This window comes from Syngnathoides biaculeatus, chromosome 3 (genome assembly GCF_019802595.1).
Source record: "Syngnathoides biaculeatus isolate LvHL_M chromosome 3, ASM1980259v1, whole genome shotgun sequence".
Lineage (NCBI taxonomy): Eukaryota > Metazoa > Chordata > Actinopteri > Syngnathiformes > Syngnathidae > Syngnathoides > Syngnathoides biaculeatus.
The window spans coordinates 24121095-24141970 of record NC_084642.1 but is presented as its reverse complement, the minus strand read 5'-3'; the positions used below and the strand labels follow the sequence as shown (position 1 = coordinate 24141970).

Here is a 20876-nt window from a genome sequence, read left to right as displayed (position 1 = left end):
TATTGACAGACACACGGTAGTGTCAGTAATGCCTAAGTGGTGCAAAGAAAAGTCCCAGTGCATGAGGTCAGCGCATGACAGTTACCACAAGGTTCTGACGTGTCATGTTGCCGGGTTTGATGGTGGGAATCCCCACGGGGAGCATGAGGACTCCAGTCTCCAGTGAGAAGAAGTTTAAGATTACTGTGATGAAGGTGGGAATCTCCTATATGAGCATACTACATGTACACTAGCTAATTAGATTGAGAAAACAGCTGTGGGTATAACTATTAGATATTTTTGTAAATCCCAGATTACTCCTATGATCTTATTTTAGTATTTTTTTTATGATACGTTTTTATTAAGTTGAGTGAGTAGTCAATGGAGTCAGCAAGGCTTTCCTTCGACTGTCCTATCATTATACAATTTATAACCAGCAGGTGTTTATTTGTGTACTTGATGAATTGTATTCATCACATTTGTTTAAATGTAAGTCACACTACACAACTTTAGGAGGTAACATCTGATTTTGTCAAGAATATAAAAAGAGTGACTTAAAGCTACCATTTTTTTTGGTCAGGTTTCTTTCGCAATCTCTCTTCTCAAGCGCCCTTTCTTGTTTTGCAAAGAAAGCAATACTTGACAAAAAAGGCCAAACGTTGGGACTTGCCCCCTTCCCTCCTCCTCCTTAAACCGCTCGGCCAAGCCGTGCTTTTGCTCGCCCCAGGCTATGTGACCCACCCCTGTTTTTTTTCACTCTGTGAGTGACAGGTACCCATTTCACCTCGTTTTTAATTACAACTCAACTCTTCTATTTACCGGCCTGAACTTACTTCAAAGCAAACCAACACGCACACAGTGGCTTGTGAATATTGGACTTCCTTTGCTCCATGAGAACCCGAGTATGTGAATTGAAAGCACTGAGCTTAATCCTGCACTGAAGGATTTATCTCCCCCCTGCATGCCACTCTTTTCCTAACAAGCTGTTACGATTGAAACGCAGTTCCTACGACTTGCGTGTGTAAAGTGCGGTCTTGCACCGCAATAAAGCCAGAAGATGAGAGTGTGTGCATCCAACGTGAACCGCTTTGAAGTGCACACCTGTTGTACACCAGCTCCACAACACTGGTTCATCTGATGAGTAACACGGTGGCAAAGCCAGGCTCTGTTTACACTGTAAACACAGCAAAATAAGGCTCACAATCGTGTCATATGCATCACTGTGCATGTGCTGTGGCCACATGATCCTCAAGTTGCTCCACACTCATTCAGCTCAATGGCCTTGAATTACAGATGGAAGAGAGAAATGAGAAAATTGGAGGATATACTGTGGCGTGTTGTCACAGGAGTTTCATGGGAGCTATCCGGGTAGAAGCATTCAACCTCCTAATTGTTCGAGATTTTAAAGTTAACACTTTTATTAGTGAACTTTCTTCACTCTGAGCTAATTTTGAAGAGTTGGATAACATTTTTTGTTTTATCTGCGCAAAATGTGTGTCCTTTTTTTTCTTTGCTATATCCCTTTACCTCTTCACAAAAAAACATTTGCTGCTATCCAGTTACTTAAACATGACTCACTGATTAACTGTCATCTGACTTCATGCGACAATTAGTGGAAAGTTCCTCATTCATCGAACAGGCCCTATTTTAACAAACGATGCAGTGTGATTGTGCAATCAAAATTAATGCCGATTTCATGCATTACATTGAGCGTGTGAGATGGAGAAAGTATCAGGTTTGCCACACTTGCGGGTGATACAGCGTATGAGGTGAGGCTGCTGTGTACAAAACTATGCTGCAAAATAGGACAAGACGAGCACAGGAAGTCAGTGGGATGAAACAATCAGTGGTCCGGTGTGATGTTTTGAACGTTTCCTCAAGCTTAGCCTGTGTTTTTTTTTTTTTAAATGTCCCCTATTTTTTTTTTTGGGGGGGGGAGTACAACTAACATTCACTGATGAAAAAGAATGATAGCAAAAGGAAAAAGTGAGTTTGTTGACTAATTATGAAAGACGCTATTAAGATTATTCAGATGCTTGCTTTGCCCCCTCCCCTCCTCCCTCCAGGCAGTGAAGGTTCTTTTTTTTGTCCCCAGAGAGTGATGTCAGCATGGCCCATTGAAAGCAGCCGGCATGTGCTCCTAGATGAATGCCCTGGCAAAGCACAATGGCCCGGATTTGAATACCACGCAGATATATGCCAGATCGGTCGGCAAACAAAAGAGAGAAGGCTACTTTCCGCTCAATTCAACCATGTTGTTATTTTATTAGCGTCATAAAACTGTTTCCACCTTTTATCCCTAATGTAGTTTGGTAGTGTTAATGGGGTTTGAAAGACATGCAGAGTGTGACTGTGTCATGCACCCGTTGGGATGGGTTTCTTTGGTTTGTTTTTCGCTGGTTCATAACTGAGCAATTGAGCTCTTGTGTCGCTTGTGTGTCCGGCTGCAGATCTACACAGACTGGGCCAACCACTACCTTGCCAAGTCAGGACACAAGCGTCTGATCAAGGACCTTCAGACGGATGTTGCAGATGGAGTGCTCCTCGCTGAGATTATACAGGTCGTAGGTAAGGAGAGGCAACTTTTGAATTGTTGACAGAAATGTTAAACTTGATTTATTTGGTTTCACATTGCATTTTTGCTATTTGCAAGCCATGATGGAATGATCCACTTTTAAAGGTTAGAAAGCTCCAGAAAAGTTGGCAACAATTTGGTTTGGGAGTGTTTCACTAAACAAGATGTGTTCACATGGCGCTGCTGCCTGTGAAAATGAGTTGTCTCATTCTTCTTTTGACCTTCACCCCATCCATGTCACCATCAGTCTTGTCAGTCCATCCGTTGCGTCTGTCATCTTGTTTGCCGCCACCATCCAGGCTGGAGTAGGCCGGCACCAGCTGACCGTGACTCAGCATGTTACAGCTGATCTGATATTTAATGTGATTTATTGTGCTCGGCTTCTTAAAGAAATGAAAGAGTGTTATTCTTTGGTTGGAGTCTGTATGTGATTCTTCAACTAAGAGTTAGAACAGACTTGCAAGCACAGGGAAGAATTGGGTATGCTTTTTGCGTCACTTGTTGGTGGGGGGTGGGGGTCTCTGTTTGTATGACAAATCTTTTTGATGTGGCTGTGTAAGTTGTTCTGCTTCTTTGTTGGAAACCCCAGTGACTCCAAAGATATATTGTGGTTGCTATTACAGCTACATGCAGTCGTTCCCTCCCGGGTAAATAGCACAATGGAGGATTTATGTAGAGGAATATAGGCAGCTCCAAGGTCAGTTTTTAAATCAGTTTTTTTGCAAATTGAATTATTCAGACTAACAATTAATTACTCTTGTTAAAAAGCGGTAAAATGATAGTTTTTGTACAGTGGTGTGTGTAAGGCTGATTTAGAAATGTGAGCATTACAGTTTGAATGTACAGCAGTTTGCAGGTTTTCTTATGACAAGCGGCACGTCGTGCAACTGTTTAGACTGTCTGCCTCACAGTTCTGAGGACCGGGGTTCATCCCCCCCCCCCCCCACACACACACACACAAACCATACCCCCAACCCCACCACCCGTTTGGTGTGTATATATGTTCTCCCCGTGCTTGCGTGGGTTTTCTCTGGGCACTCCGGTTTCCTCCAACGTCCCCAAAAAACTGCATAGGCTAATTGAAGACTAAATTGCCTGTAGGTGCGATTGTGAGTGCGAATGGTTGTTTGTTTCTATTTGTCCCGCAATTGGCTGGCAACCATGTCAGGGTGTAGCCCGACTCCTGCCCAAAGATTGCTGTGATAGGCTCCAGCACTCTCCAGACCCTTGTGAGGATAAGTGGCTCAGAAAATGGATGAATGGATGTTTTGACATGAATGATAATCTACTAGATTCCTCATAGATATGTAGGTCTTTACTTTGTAATACTTATGGATGCAACCAAAGGCAAACATTTGTTTAATCACAACAAAATTCTGCCTCTCCACAAACATTGTCAAGACAATTTCAATGAAACATTGTTTCAGACATTTTGTTTCCCCATCTGTTTTAGAGGCTTGAATGCTTTAAGCCTTGTACTGCCTTCTGACATTGATTTTGCTCAGTAGATTATTTGCATGAATTTGTTGTCCCATAGAAAAAATCACTTTGTCAGCTCTCAAATCAAATTCCGTCATAGAGATTCTAGAACAATAAACTGTGATGAGCAATCAAAATTGCATGCACAAGACCTTTTGCTTACACCATAAAACCTCATCATAGATGACCATTCGCTAAATTGGTTGAAACCTAATTAAGACGATTCAATTCACAACCTAGTATTTTGAAGCAAGATTTCAAATACTGTGTACAAATACTGTGTACAATAAGTAACGCTATACTGATGAGTGCTCTCAACTCTACATAACAGGGACTAAAAACAACCATTCACTTGTTCCAACCTGCCTTTGTTCTTGTCCACTCTGGTAACTTGACTCCATACATTTCTGGGGGAAAATAGAGCTGTCTTCTGGTTTTGGAACTGTATTGTTGGTACATACTGAAGGTGGATTTGGTTCCTATTAAGCTACTAGAACCTTCTTTTTTCAAATATCCACTAAATGTTCATCAGTTCCTCTGAGTTATTGCTGGTGGGACTAACTCTTTTTTGCCAAAGGAAAGCAAATCATTAGCTTTCAGTCGTGTACGCCAAACGTCCATCCTCGTGTTGCATATGACTGTCGACTGTCATGTTCTTTTTTAGACTTGCACTTTGCTAACATACGGTATAGTTAGTATAAGGGCTCAGTGTGTATCATCAAGTTATTCAGTGCCTCTTGTGACCAGGTAGCATCATTGTTAGGCTTTTGGGGTTGCAGTCAGGAAATATTGCAATACTCACATTCAGGATTTACTGTGAACAAAATGGAAGTAAACAGTATTACACTGACAACGCATGTATCAAGGTAATAAATGTACCCTGTTAGTTTTTATAAGGGGCACTTATAAGGGTGGAGCAGTTTATTATAGGAATAATGCAGTAACTGTAGTCAAGCATTCATACTCAATTCTGCCAAGCAAAAATTTGCATTAAATATTAACCACGTGTACAGTATTAGAACCAATTACTGTAATTGTTCTAACAGAAGGTAAGAATGACAAGAAAAAATTGTGGTACCGGGATGAATATTTTTATCCCGCTGCAAATTTGTCAGGTTTGTTGATAGCTACAGTACATGTATATGCTATGCTGTAATGTGTTAAACATCACAGTTCATTTCTGTCTCTCACATCTCACCATAACTCTAGCATCCTCCACATTCACATGCAATGTTGTGAATGGGAATGTCAGAACTGCATTACGTTAAAATGTTTATATACTGTATCACCATCAGTGGTTTCTGTTATGCTGTCTGTAAAAACAAAGACTAACTAATATTAGTGCCGTTGTAAGTCTGATTTGCATCCAGTATTACAGACCAGACTGAGAGACAGTTGCTCTATTAACACGTAAGACTGTTAGAGGACTGCTTTTTCGCAGGATATGTGGTATGGATATAATTTCGGAGGTGGGCCCCCTTCCTTGTGCATGCTGCGCTGTCGTCACAGTTGTCAACGCTTCGCTGATGGCCCTGTCTCAGCTGCTGTGGGCTGGGCCTTTTAATGGACAGGAGGAATCCCTGACATCACACGCCCCCGCTGAGATGGCAGCAGTGGAGCACTCCCATCTCTGCCGGGTCCTCAGCAGGCGCATTCACATTTGATGGGACCAGATAGACTTTCAAGTCCCAGCAGGCAGGGAGGCGAGGAGGGCTCAGAGTCATCAGCTGGGGCACCTCTTCTCTCCTCATTTAGCCAGATAGTGTCTAGTTGACACGTGGACATCTTTACTGGGAATGAAAGTGAGAATTACAAGTACTGAACACGCCTTACTTCTCTGTCTCTGCCTCCTCTTTCTTGCTGTCTGTCCTCAGCCAATGAGAAGATTGATGACATCAACGGCTGCCCCAAGAGCCGCTCTCAGATGGTAAGTAATCCTTTAGTTTGTTTTGGCAGAATTCTGTGAAATTCACCTGCGAGTGTTTGTGTGAAAGTACACACCTCTTTGAAGACGGTTGGCACAGTAGTTGAGATTGGTTGGTTGGTAAATGTTATCCTTTGTGGTCTTGAAGGCTGCCGGCCATTATTAATACAAAAGGCACAAGAAGGTATCATTGACTTTAGTTTTTCATTTTATGATACTTGCTGGAGAGAACATCCTCCTCTTGAGTATATCGAGTATAAGCATGAATGCTTGTGGCCACAGTTTTAGAGTCTGTGCACAATGACATTTAAGATGCTGCTCCTCAGATTTCAACGTTTTTCAGTTTTGCGTCCCCAGCAGGGAACTGATACAGCAGACCTGAGACAGTGTTGCCCTCCGATGCATGTGAAGGGTCATAAATTGGGCCAGTGTGCCAGCTGAGGGGGCTATTTTTGGCCACCAGCCAGACTACTGAAGAGAGACAAGCACAAACAGACACTCACACGCCTCCTTAGTTAAAAACTGAAAATGGGGCAAAAGCACAGCTGATCCGTAATGCCCTCTTTGTCATTGAAATGTACATGTACACATTCATGTAGATATCTATATTTAGCTCATAGTTGGGTCCTGTAGCTCACATTCCATTGTTGCTGCATTTGTGTGTCACAGTCAGATTCCAGTCCTCTGTGTTGCTGCAATGAACATCAAAAGCCTTAGAGCCCACCTGAAAATGAATTCCATTCATCATCACATAAATTGCTACTCTTAGAATGATTCCCCTTGTGCAATGCATTATTGCACCTTTCACATTTTTATTATTTATTCTCTCTCCATCACTTGGCAATCATGATGAAACCTTCTATTTTCATGTGGAAAGTGATTTAAAAGCGAGGGGCCAATCAAATCAAACAGAATTCTCCAGATAAAGACTGATTCAAAAGGGTGGAACACTTCGTTTTGATTTGATTCATATCACAATTCGTGGGGTGTCAGTTTGATCCAAGGACAATATTGATTTATTCAGAACGATACAAACGGAGATGTTTCAGTGGCTAGAAATCGATTCACTAACTTTTTGACAAAAATCATCCAGTGTGACTGTGAAATAAATACGTCCATACTGGACAGTCCAGGTGAAATTTCTTGAATTCTTCTTGTTTCTAGCTAAGGAATCGGGTAGAAACTAATTATGGTCATTAGACAGCAAATGAAGATTTTCCCGACATACGCTATATTGGCAAATATTCACTCACCTGCTTTGACTCTGTTATGAATTGATCATCCCATTTTTAATCCATTGGGTTTAACTTTCATATGTCCACCCTCCGCATTAATAACATCTTAAACTCTTTTGGAAAAGCTTTTCACAAGGTGTAGACGTGTGTTTATCGGAATTTCTGACTATTATTTCCAGAAGCGCACTTGTGAGGTTGTACAAGGACTTGGGATGAGTAGACATGGCTCTCAGTCTCCGCTCTAATCCATCTAGAAGTGTTCTATAGGGTGGAGGTTAGGATTGTGCAGACCAGTCATATTCATCCTCATCAAACTCTCTCCTCCGTCACTTTTTGAAACTTCATTTGTGGACGAATGCACAATTGTTGGAAATAAGAAGGCGCCATCTTCCAATTGTTCTCTCAAAGTAGGAAATGTCCAAAATATTACCCCCTGAGCTCCACTGTAAGAAAATCTGAATAGCCTTCCACGTCCGTGTATTGGTGCACAAAGCAAGGTTTATAAACGTATGTATGAGAGAATTTGGTATGAATGAACTTGACTGTCCTGCACAGAGTCCTCAACCCAATAGAACACCTTTGGGTTGAGCTGCACAATTAATCGAATTTTAATCAGGATTGTGATTTTGGCTGCTATGATAAAATGTGCCTCATCTGTGATTTATTTTTATTTTAATTTTTTTTAACATTTAAAATGTGATTAGGGTTCTAATCTAGTCAGCCAGCCACCAAAATGCTAATGTACAGTTAAGGTTTTATTAAGGGTCGGCGCTGCCCTTCCTGACCAACTTCAAAATAGAAGCTTGAAATGGCATTCATGTACAACGTAATAATTGAGCTTTTATTTGGAAATTGGCCTTCCCATCATGTTGGCAGAGAAGCAGTGTGTCGCGGAAAGACACTATTAACAATCATTGCAGCGGCTGCCATGAGTTCAGCTTTTCGGCAATCTTGACCGCAGTTGAAAAAAAAAACAACTCAGCAGTAAATCGAGAGGGAAATCGCAGACTTTGCGGTTTGTGACCATGCAATTAAAAGTGAGTGCTTACAGCATGTTATTATTTGGTTTTGCGCATAATCCTGTTGAAAAGTAGTGCAATAGAAATGATTTTTTTCCTGAAAAGGAAAATAATCAGGTGGCACAATGGTTCAGCTAGAAAGTGTTGGCCTCAAATTTCAGAGGACCCGGGTTAAAATCTTGGCCCTCCCTGTGTGGAGTTGGTATGTTCTCCCCGTGGCTGCCTGAGTTTCCTCCGGGCACTCTGGTTTCCTCCCACATCCCAAAAACATGCAATATTTATTGGACACCCTAAATTGCCCCTAGGTGTGATTGGGAGTGTGGAAGTTTGTCTCAATGTGCCCTGCGATTGATTGGCCGGCAACCAGTTCAGGGTATACCCCACCTCTTGCCCGTTGACAGCTGGGAGGGCTGCAGCACTCCCCGCGACCTTTGTGAGGTTAAGCGGCTAAGAAAATGGGTTGATGGATGAAAAGTAATCATGATTAATCATAGTGATTACAATATTGATCAAAATAATTGTGATTTGCTAGTTTTGGTCATAATCATCCAGCCCTACGTTTGTGTTCATTTCGAATAGACAGAGCCAGGCAAAGGAACATCAGTGTGTGACCTCACAAATATGCTCCTGGAAGAGTGGCCAAAAAATTCCCATAAACTCACTTGTAAATATTGAAATCCTTCTGACGAGAGTTGAAGCTGTTGTTGTTGCAAATGGGATATATCTTGAAATGAACTTTGAGTCAAAGCAGTTGAGCAAACACTACTTTCTTTTTGTGTCTTTGTGTACCATACTCTGCATTTTCTAATGGATCATGAAGCTGCTTCATAAAAGTTGATTGATTGTATTGCTTTGCACTGAAACAAAGGAGGAAACAACAACTTAGTTATTTATATTATTTCAGCTATGAGTTTTCTTGTTCGGTCCATTTTTTTTCCTGAGAAGAAAGATGTTTAATTGCTTGTAGAGTGATGAAGGGGTCCTCGGGAAAATGATTACTCTGTATGGAGTCTCTAGCCTGTCTCAAAGTTCAAGAATCCCTGTTGTAAACAGCCAAACACTAGTGGTTAGAAACAAAGTACTGTGATGTTTTCACGAAGAAATTATTTTAGCAATAGTGTTGATAATCCATAGAGAGCTCAATAGTTAACAAACCTGCCCTTTGTAACACAAACTTTTGCCTCCATCCATCTGTCCACTTTCTGTACAGTTTATGCGCACACACGCAGACACACACACACACGCAGACACACACACATTCAATTTAAGGGTTTCATTGGCAGCTGTACAGAAGGCCTCAATTGCTATACTTAATGTCATTGCTGGTGGGCTTGAGGTCTCAAAAGCTTTAAAAGCAACTGCCAATTACCAACACTTAGTTTGATCTCTGTCTCTAAATGAATAAACGTGGAATTATATCCCATCAATTGAATAAACAGCTTCACTCTGTCCTCATTCTTCCACTAAATCGTTATCATGCTGCCTAATCAAGATGAAGTGTCTGTTTTTGCAACTGTCACATCCTTGTTAAACGGAATGCCATCAGCTCTCGTTCCTTTGCCACCCACAGCCCGTTTGTATTTTTTTAGCCCGAAGACATTGAACTTTTAAAACCACACAAACATGCAGAGTGTATTATCCTAAACACCCAATATTAAAATAGACACCTGCTTTTTTTGATTCTATACAATGGTTTACAGTGTATGTTTGGATGTAAATTGTCCTTTTAATTAGTCTGTTCGTCATTAAAAATAAAGTAAAAAAATCTTACAACAGAAAAATCATAAGGGCAAAAATATTGGTGGATCTACAGTGTATGTTTGGATGTAAATTGTCCTTTTAATTAGTCTGTTCATCATTAAAAATAAAGTTAAAAAACTTTACAACAGAAAAATCATAAGGGCAAAAATATTGGTGGATCTACAGGTATCGAAAATATGGAGTGTAAAAATTACAAAGGGCATTTCATTTTATATACTATGCTACTTGTTCTCGTTAGGGTTCCAGGTGAGCTGGAGCTTATGTCAGCTGTATCGTGAAAGGCAGGGTACACCCTGAATCGGTCCCCAGCCAATTGAAGGACATATAGATGCACAATCGTTCACACCTACATGCAAACCTTTGTCTGTGTAGATTCACAGCCATCCATGTAATGATAATGACACATTCGCATACTTGGGAAGTTTTCTTCTTTTTTATTTTTAATCTCTGTTCTGTTTCTAGCAGAATTGAGGATCCATATCTCTTTTGTGCCGGAACAGTTTTACTGCGTCTCAGTGAAGTTTTAAGCATCTGCTGTGGTTTATTAGTATTAGAATGGGTATTTATTGAGACTCAGTCGAACAGAACAGGGGAATGAGAAAAGAAGACAAAGCACTATTTGTAAACAGGATGAGAAAAGTAAATTATTATATATGTAGAACAATGAAACATTAAATATCACTGTTGTATGGGGCAGTAGTGCTACACCCTGTGGGGGAAAGAAAGGACAGGATATGACAGGACAAGGACAGGAGAAGTAGTATGCAGGGCAAGCGTCTTTAACCCAGCTATACATGTGAAGTGGGGTGGGAGTGACTGTGGAAATCATACGTCTATAGGACGAAAGTGTGAGTGGATACCCAAGCAATTTGCATATTCATGAGTTATTTGTTGCAAAAAGTAAGTGGCCCCAGACCCAATGCCAAGGATGTGTGCCTGCGGACACATGAATAACCGACAGAAGTGTCCTTTATTTGCTGTGGCTTCACTACGGTGGCTGAGGAGCCCAGCCAATCAATCGAGAGACGTAATTAGGCCCATGAGTCCACCCAAGAGCAACCCGGTTGACAGGGCACGTCCGACACCCAGGGCGGTCTCCCAGCCCCACCAATGCGCGACAACAGCCGGTCACCCGGTTGTGAAGGAGGCTGGAAGGAACCAGTGCCACCCCCACAGCCAAGGAGAGGAAGAACCCCCACCCAACCTGCAGTTTGTCAAGAATTTCAAGTCTTCAATTAATATAACATACATGGTTTGGGCAGGTGGGAGCAGGCCGGACGACATCTTGGTAGGAAAAAATTTCAGATTCTGATTGATCTAAGAAATTAATTTCTTAAATGGCTTGCATAGTGTAGCCATTATGAGTGTCAGGAAAATGTCTCAAGTCCCCTCAAGAGTGGAAAGATGTTTTGGACTGAGCCAGAACCGCACAGGTGAAACTCCTATAATGTGTTGATTTGTCTGATTTTGATGAAACACAGAGGCAGGCAAAAACACTTTTCACCTCTCTCATTCACGCACATATATTTTGTTTTACTTCGGCTAATCTTCATTCCTCTCCTCTCCAGTGCATGACTCCATCTTTTCTAATTGTTCCTCTGCATGTCCCTGCTTTCACTGCATATCACAATATCATCTGCGAACATCATCGAAGACAAAGAAGAGGAGGAAACCGGATCCAGCGTCAGAAGAAAAAGAGGAATGCACAGAGCCTACAACTGAGTGTAGGGACTTTGAATGTTGGGACTATGACAGGAAAAGCACAGGAGTTGGTTGACATGATGATTAGGAGAAAGGTTGATATTCTGTGCATCCAAGAGAGCAGGTGGAAAGGTAGTAAGGCTAGAAGTTTGGGAGCAGGGTTTAAATTATTCTACCACGGAGTAGATGGGAAGAGAAATGGAGTAGGGGTTATTTTAAAGGAAGAGCTGGCTAAGAATGTCTTGGAGGTAAAAAGAGTATCAGATCGAGTGATGAGACTAAAATTTGAAATTGAGGGTGTTATGTATAATGTGGTTAGCGGCTATGCACCACAGGTAGGATGTGACCTAGAGTTGAAAGAGAAATTCTGGAAGGAACTAGATGAAGTAGTTCTGAGCATCCCAGACAGCGAGAGAGTTGTGATTGGTGCAGATTGTAATGGACATATTGGTAAAGGAAACAGGGGCGATGAAGAAGTGATGGGTAAGTACGGCATCCAGGAAAGGAACTTTGAAGGGCAGATGGTGGTGGACTTTGCAAAAAGGATGGAGATGGCTGTAGTGAACACTTATTTCCAGAAGAGGGAGGAACATATAGTGACCTACAAGAGCGGAGGTAGAACCACGCAGGTAGATTATATTTTGTGCAGACGATGTAATCTGAAGGAGGTTACTGACTGTAAAGTAGTGGTAGGGGAGAGTGTAGCTCGACAGCATAGGATGGTAGTATGTAGGATGATTCTGGTGGTGGGTAGGAAGATTAAGAAGACAAAGGTAGCGCAGAGAACCATGTGGTGGAAGCTGAGAAAGGAAGAATGTCGTGCGGCCTTCCGGAAAGAGGTGAGACAGGCTCTCGATGGACAACCGAAGCTCCCGGAAGACTGGACGACGACAGCCAAGGTGATCAGAGAGACAGGCAGGAGAGTACTTGGTGTGTCATCTGGTAGGAAAGGGGAGAAGGAGACTTGGTGGTGGAACCCCAAAATACAGGGAGTCATACAAGGAAAGAGATTAGCGAAGAAGAAGTGGGATAGTGAGAGGACTGAGGAGAGGCGAAAGGAGTACATCGAGATGCGACGTAGGGCAAAGGTAGAGGTGGCAAAGGCTAAACAAGAGGCATATGAAGACATGTACACCAGGTTGGACATGAAAGAAGGAGAAAAGGATCTCTACAGGTTGGCCAGACAGAGGGATAGAGATGGGAAGGATGTGCAGCAGGTAAGGGTGATTAAGGATAGAGATGGAAATGTGTTGACTGGTGCCGGTAGTGTGGTAAATAGATGGAAAGAATACTTTGAGAAGTTGATGAATGAAGAAAATGAGAGAGAAGGAAGAGTTGAAGAGGCAAGAGTGAAGGACCAGGAAGTGGAAATGATTACTAAGGGGGAAGTCAGAAAGGCACTACAAAGGATGAAAAATGGAAAGGCAGTTGGTCCTGATGACATACCGGTAGAGGTATGGAAGCAATTTGGAGAGATGGCTGTGGAGTTTTTGACCAACTTATTCAACAGAATACTAGCGGGTGAAAAGATGCCTGAAGAATGGAGGAAAAGTGTTCTAGTTCCCATTTTTAAGAACAAAGGGGATGTTCAGAGCTGTGGGAACTATAGAGGAATAAAGTTGATGAGCCACACAATGAAGTTATGGGAAAGAGTAGTGGAGGCTAGACTCAGGTCAGAAGTAAGTATCTTCGAGCAACAGTATGGTTTCATGCCTAGAAAGAGTACCACAGATGCATTATTTGCCTTGAGGATGCTCGTGGAAAAGTACAGAGAAGGTCAGAAGGAGCTACATTGTGTCTTTGTGGATCTAGAGAAACCCTATGACAGAGTACCAAGAGAGGAACTGTGGTACTGCATGCGTAAGTCTGGTGTGGCAGAGAAGTATGTTAAAATAGTACAGGACATGTATGATGGCAGCAGAACAATGGTGAGGTGTGCCTTAGGTGTGACAGAGGAATTTAAGGTGGAGGTGGGACTGCATCAGGGATCAGCACTGAGCCCCTTCCTGTTTGCAGTGGTAATGGATAGGCTGACAGATGAGGTTAGACTGGAATCGATGAAAATTTCAGACCCCTCCATGATTTCTAAATGGGAGTACTTGCAATATAGCAGAGTGTTCAAATAGTTATTTTTTTTTTTCACTGTACAATGATCCCTAAATAGTTAAGAATGTCTGATCAAGTCACTCAGATTACATACATTTTTAAACTTCCGAACATTGAGTAAAAGGAGAATTCCTGCTGATTAAATGATTATTTTTTTTTTAACATTTACTCTCAGACTTTCATGCAGCATCATTGGCCCAGATAGCGTCTGGTGAGTTGATGGATGAAAACGTCCATTCCAGGGCCTGCTGACTTTCTGGCCTCACGCTGCTGCTGGGTTGGGTGTAACTGCAGTGTTGGCCTCTATTCAAATGTTTGGTCACCAACATAGCAAAAAAGCAACATAGCAAACAGTTTATTTGCCATACCTGTTCAGATTGATCAACAATACATAAAAATAAAATCTTTTAAGGGAAGTCTATTTAAGGGGTATATCATAGCTTTTATAGCCTGTAATGTTCAGGTACCCCTTTGGCCTTTAATATTTGGAGCTGCAGAGATATTTTTATCCACAGAAGTAAAGCATGGGTTCATTTCAGAAAAACTGACCCTGGTGCTGGAACCTAAACATGCTCACCACTAGCCCATACAGTGCTCACTGAAACCTTAAAGGTCAAGTGTCATGAAATGGATGATTTTTACCATGTTATTAAGGAAAAAACGTCAGCCAATTTGGGCCCATGTGTTTTTTCACCACAAAACATGATTTTGACATACAGCTTTTCGTAACTCCCGCCATGAAAATCCTCTCAAGGGATTTGTTTTCGAGAAGAAGCAGGAAGTGACATAAAGGACAGCGACGCCTCGTAGTGGACTCGTTTGTTTCCATTAGTTTTACCTCCAGGAAGGTAGCTCGTTGTTCCTTTGTGTTAGCCAAAATGCCGGCTCATTGCTTTACTGGACATTGCTTGAACACTGGAATTGGAATTACCCTTCATAAGTTTGAAAGAGACCCAGTTCGTTGTGAAAAATTGATTGCACGGGTGCAGAGGACGAGAGATTCGTGGGTTCCAAATAACAGGTAGGTGTGTATTCAGCTACTAAAAAAAAAAAATAGTTTGGGGCGAACCACGTAATCGGTCTCTCATAACGTAACAAAAGGTCAGCGTATGAAATATGTCGATGTGCGCATCGGACGGCGTTGGGCTGCTGTGCGGATGGCAGCAAATCTGAAGAACCCAGCCAACAATGTCTCACTCAGCTTCGTGCGCGCAGTAATGCGCCCCGGCTCAATAGTGTTCATCGCGTACTCCGGTGGCTCTGAACAACCCTCTAAAAGCAGCACGCCTCGGCTCCATTATATGCCAACACGGCGCCGAAATCAGCAACACCGGCTGAGGCACAGCTTCTGCGAAGGCTGCGCATTGGGCTTTGCAGACAAGGACGGGCTCTGAAGAACCCAGTCAAGAATGTGTCACTCAGCTGCGTGCGCGCAGTAAAGCGCCCTGGCTGACTGTGTTGTTCATCGTACTGCGGTGTCTATGAACACCCCCCTAAAGCAGTACGGCTCAGCTCCGTCATAAGCCACACCGGATCGGACGGGGATGCGGTTTGGCTGGCATGAGTGTTTTTGTCCAATTTATTATTGCCGTAAATGTAATGAAGACTGTTGTGGTAGGTAGAATTATGGACTTGGACACTTGGAATGGAATGGACACGTTATGTTAGTCTTCGGGGATAGCTGACTGTTCTGTCTATAAGAAATATTGTACAATTGAAGACAACAAGAAGTCTGTCCACTCTTCCTAAAAAGGAAGCGGGCACTGTTATCAGAAATGAAACAATTGCAGGGCACATATAAACAAATCACAATTCAGAAGCGGAATCTGAATCATCTTTTATTTGCCAAGTATGTTAAAAACGCACAAGGAATTTGCATCCAGTAGTTGGAGCCCGTCTAGTACGAGAACAGACAGTTGACAATTGACAGAACAGTTTGTAGGTTAAAAGGTTACTAGTAATGTGGTAATGAATATAGCACTGTAATTCACACCTACAGGCAATTTAGAGTCTTCAGTGAGCCTATCATGGTTCATGGTTTTGGAACGTAGGAGGAAACAAGAATACTGTACCCGAGAAAACTCACACAAGCACGCAGACAACATGCAAAACCCACACAGGAAGCCGAGATCATGGATTTGTACCCGCAACCTCAGAACTGTCTGCCAGACATGCTAATGAGTCGTCGACCGTGCTGCCAGCGGGAGTCAATGAATATGAAATATAATATGATATCAATGATGTAGTAGTAGTAAGACGTAAGAATGGAGGTGTAAGAATTAATATTATTGTACACAAACTGTAAACTGTATTTCCTTGATCCAACACTCATGCAATCATCTACAAGGTAGATGGTTCATATTTTTCTTAGTACACATTACACATTAACTTTTGTCAGTGGATTAAGTCTGTCACTATTTTTCTGTATTTCATATTAACGTTAGAGTTGTATATTTGTAATTCGGTACAGGTACTACAGATTAGTCCTCCATCATGCGACACAACTCAATAATATACTGTACGTTATGCTATTTAACCATTGTTAATTCTGCTTCTTCTTTTCCTTTCAGTTTGCCAGCCTTTCTCTTGCCACACATTAACTGCCTGGAGCTCCATCATTTTGCTGTTCTTTTATTGCACTTGTTTGCCTTGTGAAAACTACAGTTGGTAAACTTTGATCGGATCAGGATCACTTGCTTGTTTTATGCTTCACTGTGCAAAGGGCACTGACAGCATGTGTGTGGGTGTGCACATGCCTGTGTGTATGCCCGCGTGTGTTTTTCTATGATGCTGCTATTCCATCTTGTTCATTGTGAAATATGTGCTTTTACTTTGAAATGAGACCAATCTGAAGTTTAGACCGACCGATGAGCACATGTACACTATACAAGCTATTTTTTATTTTTTTTAACCACTTCATTTTTCTTGGGGTTTGATACAGCAGTTAACGTTGTTGATTGCAATTGTGGTTGCCTGCGGGGGTGGCTGCCTGTGACTGAAGTGTTCAAGAGTTCTGCTATGCCCCACATTGAAGGCACGCGAGACTCCATTTTTTTGTGGCGTTAGTAAACATCTGTAAAAGGAACTATGTGAACAAATTAAAATGAAAATATACAGGCTGCATTTTCTTACAGGTGTGTGTGTGTGTGTGTGTGTGTTGTGTGTGTGTGTGTGGTGTGTGTGTGTGTGTGTGTGTGTGTGTGTGTGTGTGTGTGTCCATATGCAGGTTGAGAACATTGATGTTTGCCTCAATTTCCTTGCAGCCAAAGGTGTCAACACTCAGGGATTGTCTGCAGAAGGTAAGCTGGCAATGAACATGTGCTTCTTTTTCCACTTAACCAACAGAATCAATTGTGTGTATTAAATTCAACAGTTTGGAAGTGAAGTCATCTCCTAATCTATCCCTTCTTGTAGCTGGAGCCTATTACATCTGATATTAGGCGAGAGGAGGGGTACACCCAGGAATCTTCATATGTGCATGTTGAAAAACAAACCCAGAATCACATTCACACTGATGGACAATTTAGAGTGTTGAATTGACCTAAACATAAGTGTTATTTGGAATATGGGAGGAAGAAAAGTCCATGGAAAAAAGCCACACAGGGAGAAGGAGACCGACACGAGCCGACATATGAACCCCAAATCTCGGAAAACATGCTAACCACTAGTGCACAAAGTTGAAGTGAAGTCATATTTAATGACTGTTTAATGAGTATACGATTTTTTCTTTTATTCCGAATAAATTCATGGCATTTTTATTCTGCTCGTTTCCATATTTTAATGTAGGATATTTTCTGTCATATATTCCTCAGAGATTCGTAATGGCAATCTAAAGGCCATCCTCGGCCTCTTCTTCAGCCTGTCTCGGTTTAAGCAGCAGCAACAGCAGTCGTCCCAGAGGCACCACACCCAGCCTCGGGGGTCACACCCACCCTTGAGCCAGCAGAGCGGTGCCCCAGTTCAGTCTACGCATGGGACTCCTGCCCCCACAGCCCAGAAAGCAGCACAGGCCGAGATGCAGTCCAGGTGAGGCTTGAGTGTCATTTAAGGGCAGTTCAAAAGTCTTGGTGGAAATGAAAGTGAGTGAATGGGTGCAGTCTCTGTCTTTGTGTTCCATCCCTTTGACACATCTCTCTTCCTGCTCGTACCTCTTGTCATTTATAAATGTGGACCTGACCTCACATCCTCTTTCGCATCTCTTTTCTCCTCCTCTAGGATTGGCTCTCAGAGTAAACTACTCAAGTTTTCCCTTGGTCAGAAAAAGACCTCTAGGTTAGCCTCTACTGCATTCTTCAGTGTCCTTGCTCAACCTCTCTTTCCTCTCCCGCATCTCCTGTTCTGTCTGGTTCCTGAAAAATATAGCATGCTCATTGCCCCTAATTAAGGACAGGATTTCTCTTTTTGTCCTCCAGTGATGTTCTTTTTTGTTCCTTGTCTCTGGTTAAAAGCAGTCACTACCACGAGCACCATCTAAAATCCATGCGTGTTACTTGGTAGAAGTGAAAGATTAAGGGCTATGTTTTTGGACTCTTGTCTGTCTAGCGGCATGCCTCATTTGGCGGGCCTGCTAAATGGGCTGTGGAAGACCTTTAGATAACCCTTGAATAATTGTGCGTTTGCGTGTGTGTGCTTGTGGTCTGGGGTTTCACAAGCACCCCTCCGTATAATGTTGCATCAATAATTAACAGAGACTGTCTTGATTGGACTTCCATAGGGTTTGTCATTGAAAAACAAATTCTGTTTTTTGAATTTTCCAATAAATATGCATGTTTGGTCACCTGAAATAACTTTATAAGTAACTTTTTTGCATGCTGCCCATCCCACCACATTTTCAGTTTGCATTGCACCTGCAGCCTGAACAAACTAGTCCCAATGCCATGCAATTCCTCCATCTTCTGGTACATACGTGTAACTACAACTTAAACGCATTTGATTGGACCAATGCTCTCCGTATTTTTTTTTCTGTCAAGATTTTACTGAAATGAATTACAGTACTTGACTGTGCACATATTTCAGGGAAGAATAATTTTTGTTCGCCCATGTTTTCATGAACAAAATGTAATTTCTGGAAGTTATTTCATGCATTTTTGAATGTTAAGAATTTTTGTATTTAAAGAAGGTATGGTTCGGAATTTCATCAGAATTAACAAATATAATGACTTTTCATTCTTAATCCATAATATGTTCTTCCATCAGCACCCAAAAAAAATGCACCATGCTGTCGTAGGGTTAATTCAAATTCAATGAATCTATCTAAGCTCATTACCTTTCCAGAAGAATTTTTATCCATCAAAGTGAAAGGCAATTCGGATATTAGACTTTTATTATAATGTATAAAATTCTTATCAGAATCTACCTGACAGATTCAGAGTGATGATGACACGGTGATGAATTAACATTTAAGTTTCTGGCTTTGATAAATTGGTACCTATATTTTGATCCGGTTGTGTCATAAACTATCAACTATCACTATCATCACACATAGATATTCTGTTCTGTTTATTCTTAGTGTGGAAAGAAAGGTGTAAATGTTTCGATTATGAGCAACCCCATTGTTGAAATTTAAAGAAATCTTTGCCATAATATACATACGCCAAATGCTTACACTGGTTTTTGTATCGTTTCCTACATTCTGGGTGGTTTAAAAAGTCCAAAATGTGTTTTCTTTCTATTCATTACCAGGAAAAAATATTGGGAAATTATTGCCACTGCTTATCTCTGTTTTTGTATTTGTTTTTTCCATTGCTTGTATCACAATTAGTCACCCATTTACGTCATTCAGTTTTCTCTCCTACTTATTTGGCATCCGTCAGACTTCCGGGTCCCTCGGCAAGGGTGTCCACTGCAGGCGGGGATATCAATCCACGAGGCTCGGTCAGTGGGCTTGGGAATAGACGCAGCCAGGCCTTCAGTGACCCTAAGACCAAAGCCAGCTCACAGCTGAACAAAGGTAGGCATCGTGTACGGAATATCCGCAAGCAGTGATATGTCTACTTTTTGGTTTGCGTTACTGTGCTGAGATATTGAGTTCATTAAAGGTATGAGCCACAATGCAGTTGAAAGTAATACAGTTAAAAAGCAGAAATCTATCGGGGGAGCGGCAGTATTTAAAATGCAAACCTGAAATTCAGATATTCACCCAAAAAAAAACCATTCTTTTTCTTCTTTTACCTAATTTTATTTGTTCGTCAGTCGACACGTTGATGCTGCTGCTGCATTCAAAATGAGTGGCTTTACTTTCCAGTACAGTAGTCACTGAAGTGTTTAAATGGCTTCTATTAGCACTCACTGGGCCAAGGCTTTATATAGACTGTGAATGTTATCAGTGTAAACTCATTTCCCTGCATCTTGATGTAGGGCTCTAACTATACATAAGAGAAACGCATCAAATGTACTGTACGTGCTGCTGTAATTGAGGTAAGGTGAACTTGGAGTGTCCGTCTCTGTGAAATTGTGTAGTGGAATGAAAAGTTATTCAAAGCTGTTCTTGAGTGCTTTTGCTCAATCTATTTTCTGTAATATTAATACAGCTGTAAAGCATTGGCCTCACAGTTCTGAAAACCTGGGTTCAATTCTGGCCTCACTTGCTTGGAGTTTGCATGTTCTCCCCCTGCCTGTGTGGGATTTCTCTGGATACTCTGGTTTCCTCCCACATCCCAAAAACATGCAACATTAACTGGACACTCTAAATTGCCCCGAGGTGTGATTGTGAGTGCCACGTTTGTCTGTCTCCATGTGCCCTGCGATTGGCTGCCGACGAGTTCAGGGTGTAGCCTGTCTCCTGCCCGTTGACAGCAGGAATAGGCTCCTGCACTCCCACGACCCTTGTCAAGATAAGCAGCTAGGAAAATGGACGGATGGATGGATAAATACATGACTGTCATGAGGCTGTGTCAAAAAAGACACAGATGCATAGTTGTTGATAATATTGAATGTCATAAATATCCGAGTAGCTGCATTGCTATGAGGCTAAGACATGTAATCAGAAGTTGTTGTTGTTTCCCACATCACTTAGTTGTCAATACTTTTAATTGAGAGAAGAATAGAATGCTTGTAGAAATGAACTTTAAAGTTGTGTGCAATCTTCCATTAAATTG

The 20876-nt window shown here is 41.8% G+C and overlaps 1 protein-coding gene across 4 annotated transcripts in view; it reads left to right on the top strand.

Annotated features, from left to right (window-relative positions):
• Positions 1-20876, top strand: part of nav2a (neuron navigator 2a) — a 171634-nt gene that overhangs the window by 89712 nt on the left and 61046 nt on the right. For all 4 annotated transcript variants that reach the window (XM_061814917.1, XM_061814915.1, XM_061814918.1 and 1 more), the window contains 5 exons: positions 2430-2547; positions 5908-5960; positions 17006-17078; positions 17592-17805; positions 19593-19729. In XM_061814917.1, coding sequence (XP_061670901.1) covers positions 2430-2547; positions 5908-5960; positions 17006-17078; positions 17592-17805; positions 19593-19729 — 595 coding nt within the window. The remainder of the gene's footprint in view (positions 1-2429; positions 2548-5907; positions 5961-17005; positions 17079-17591; positions 17806-19592; positions 19730-20876) is intronic.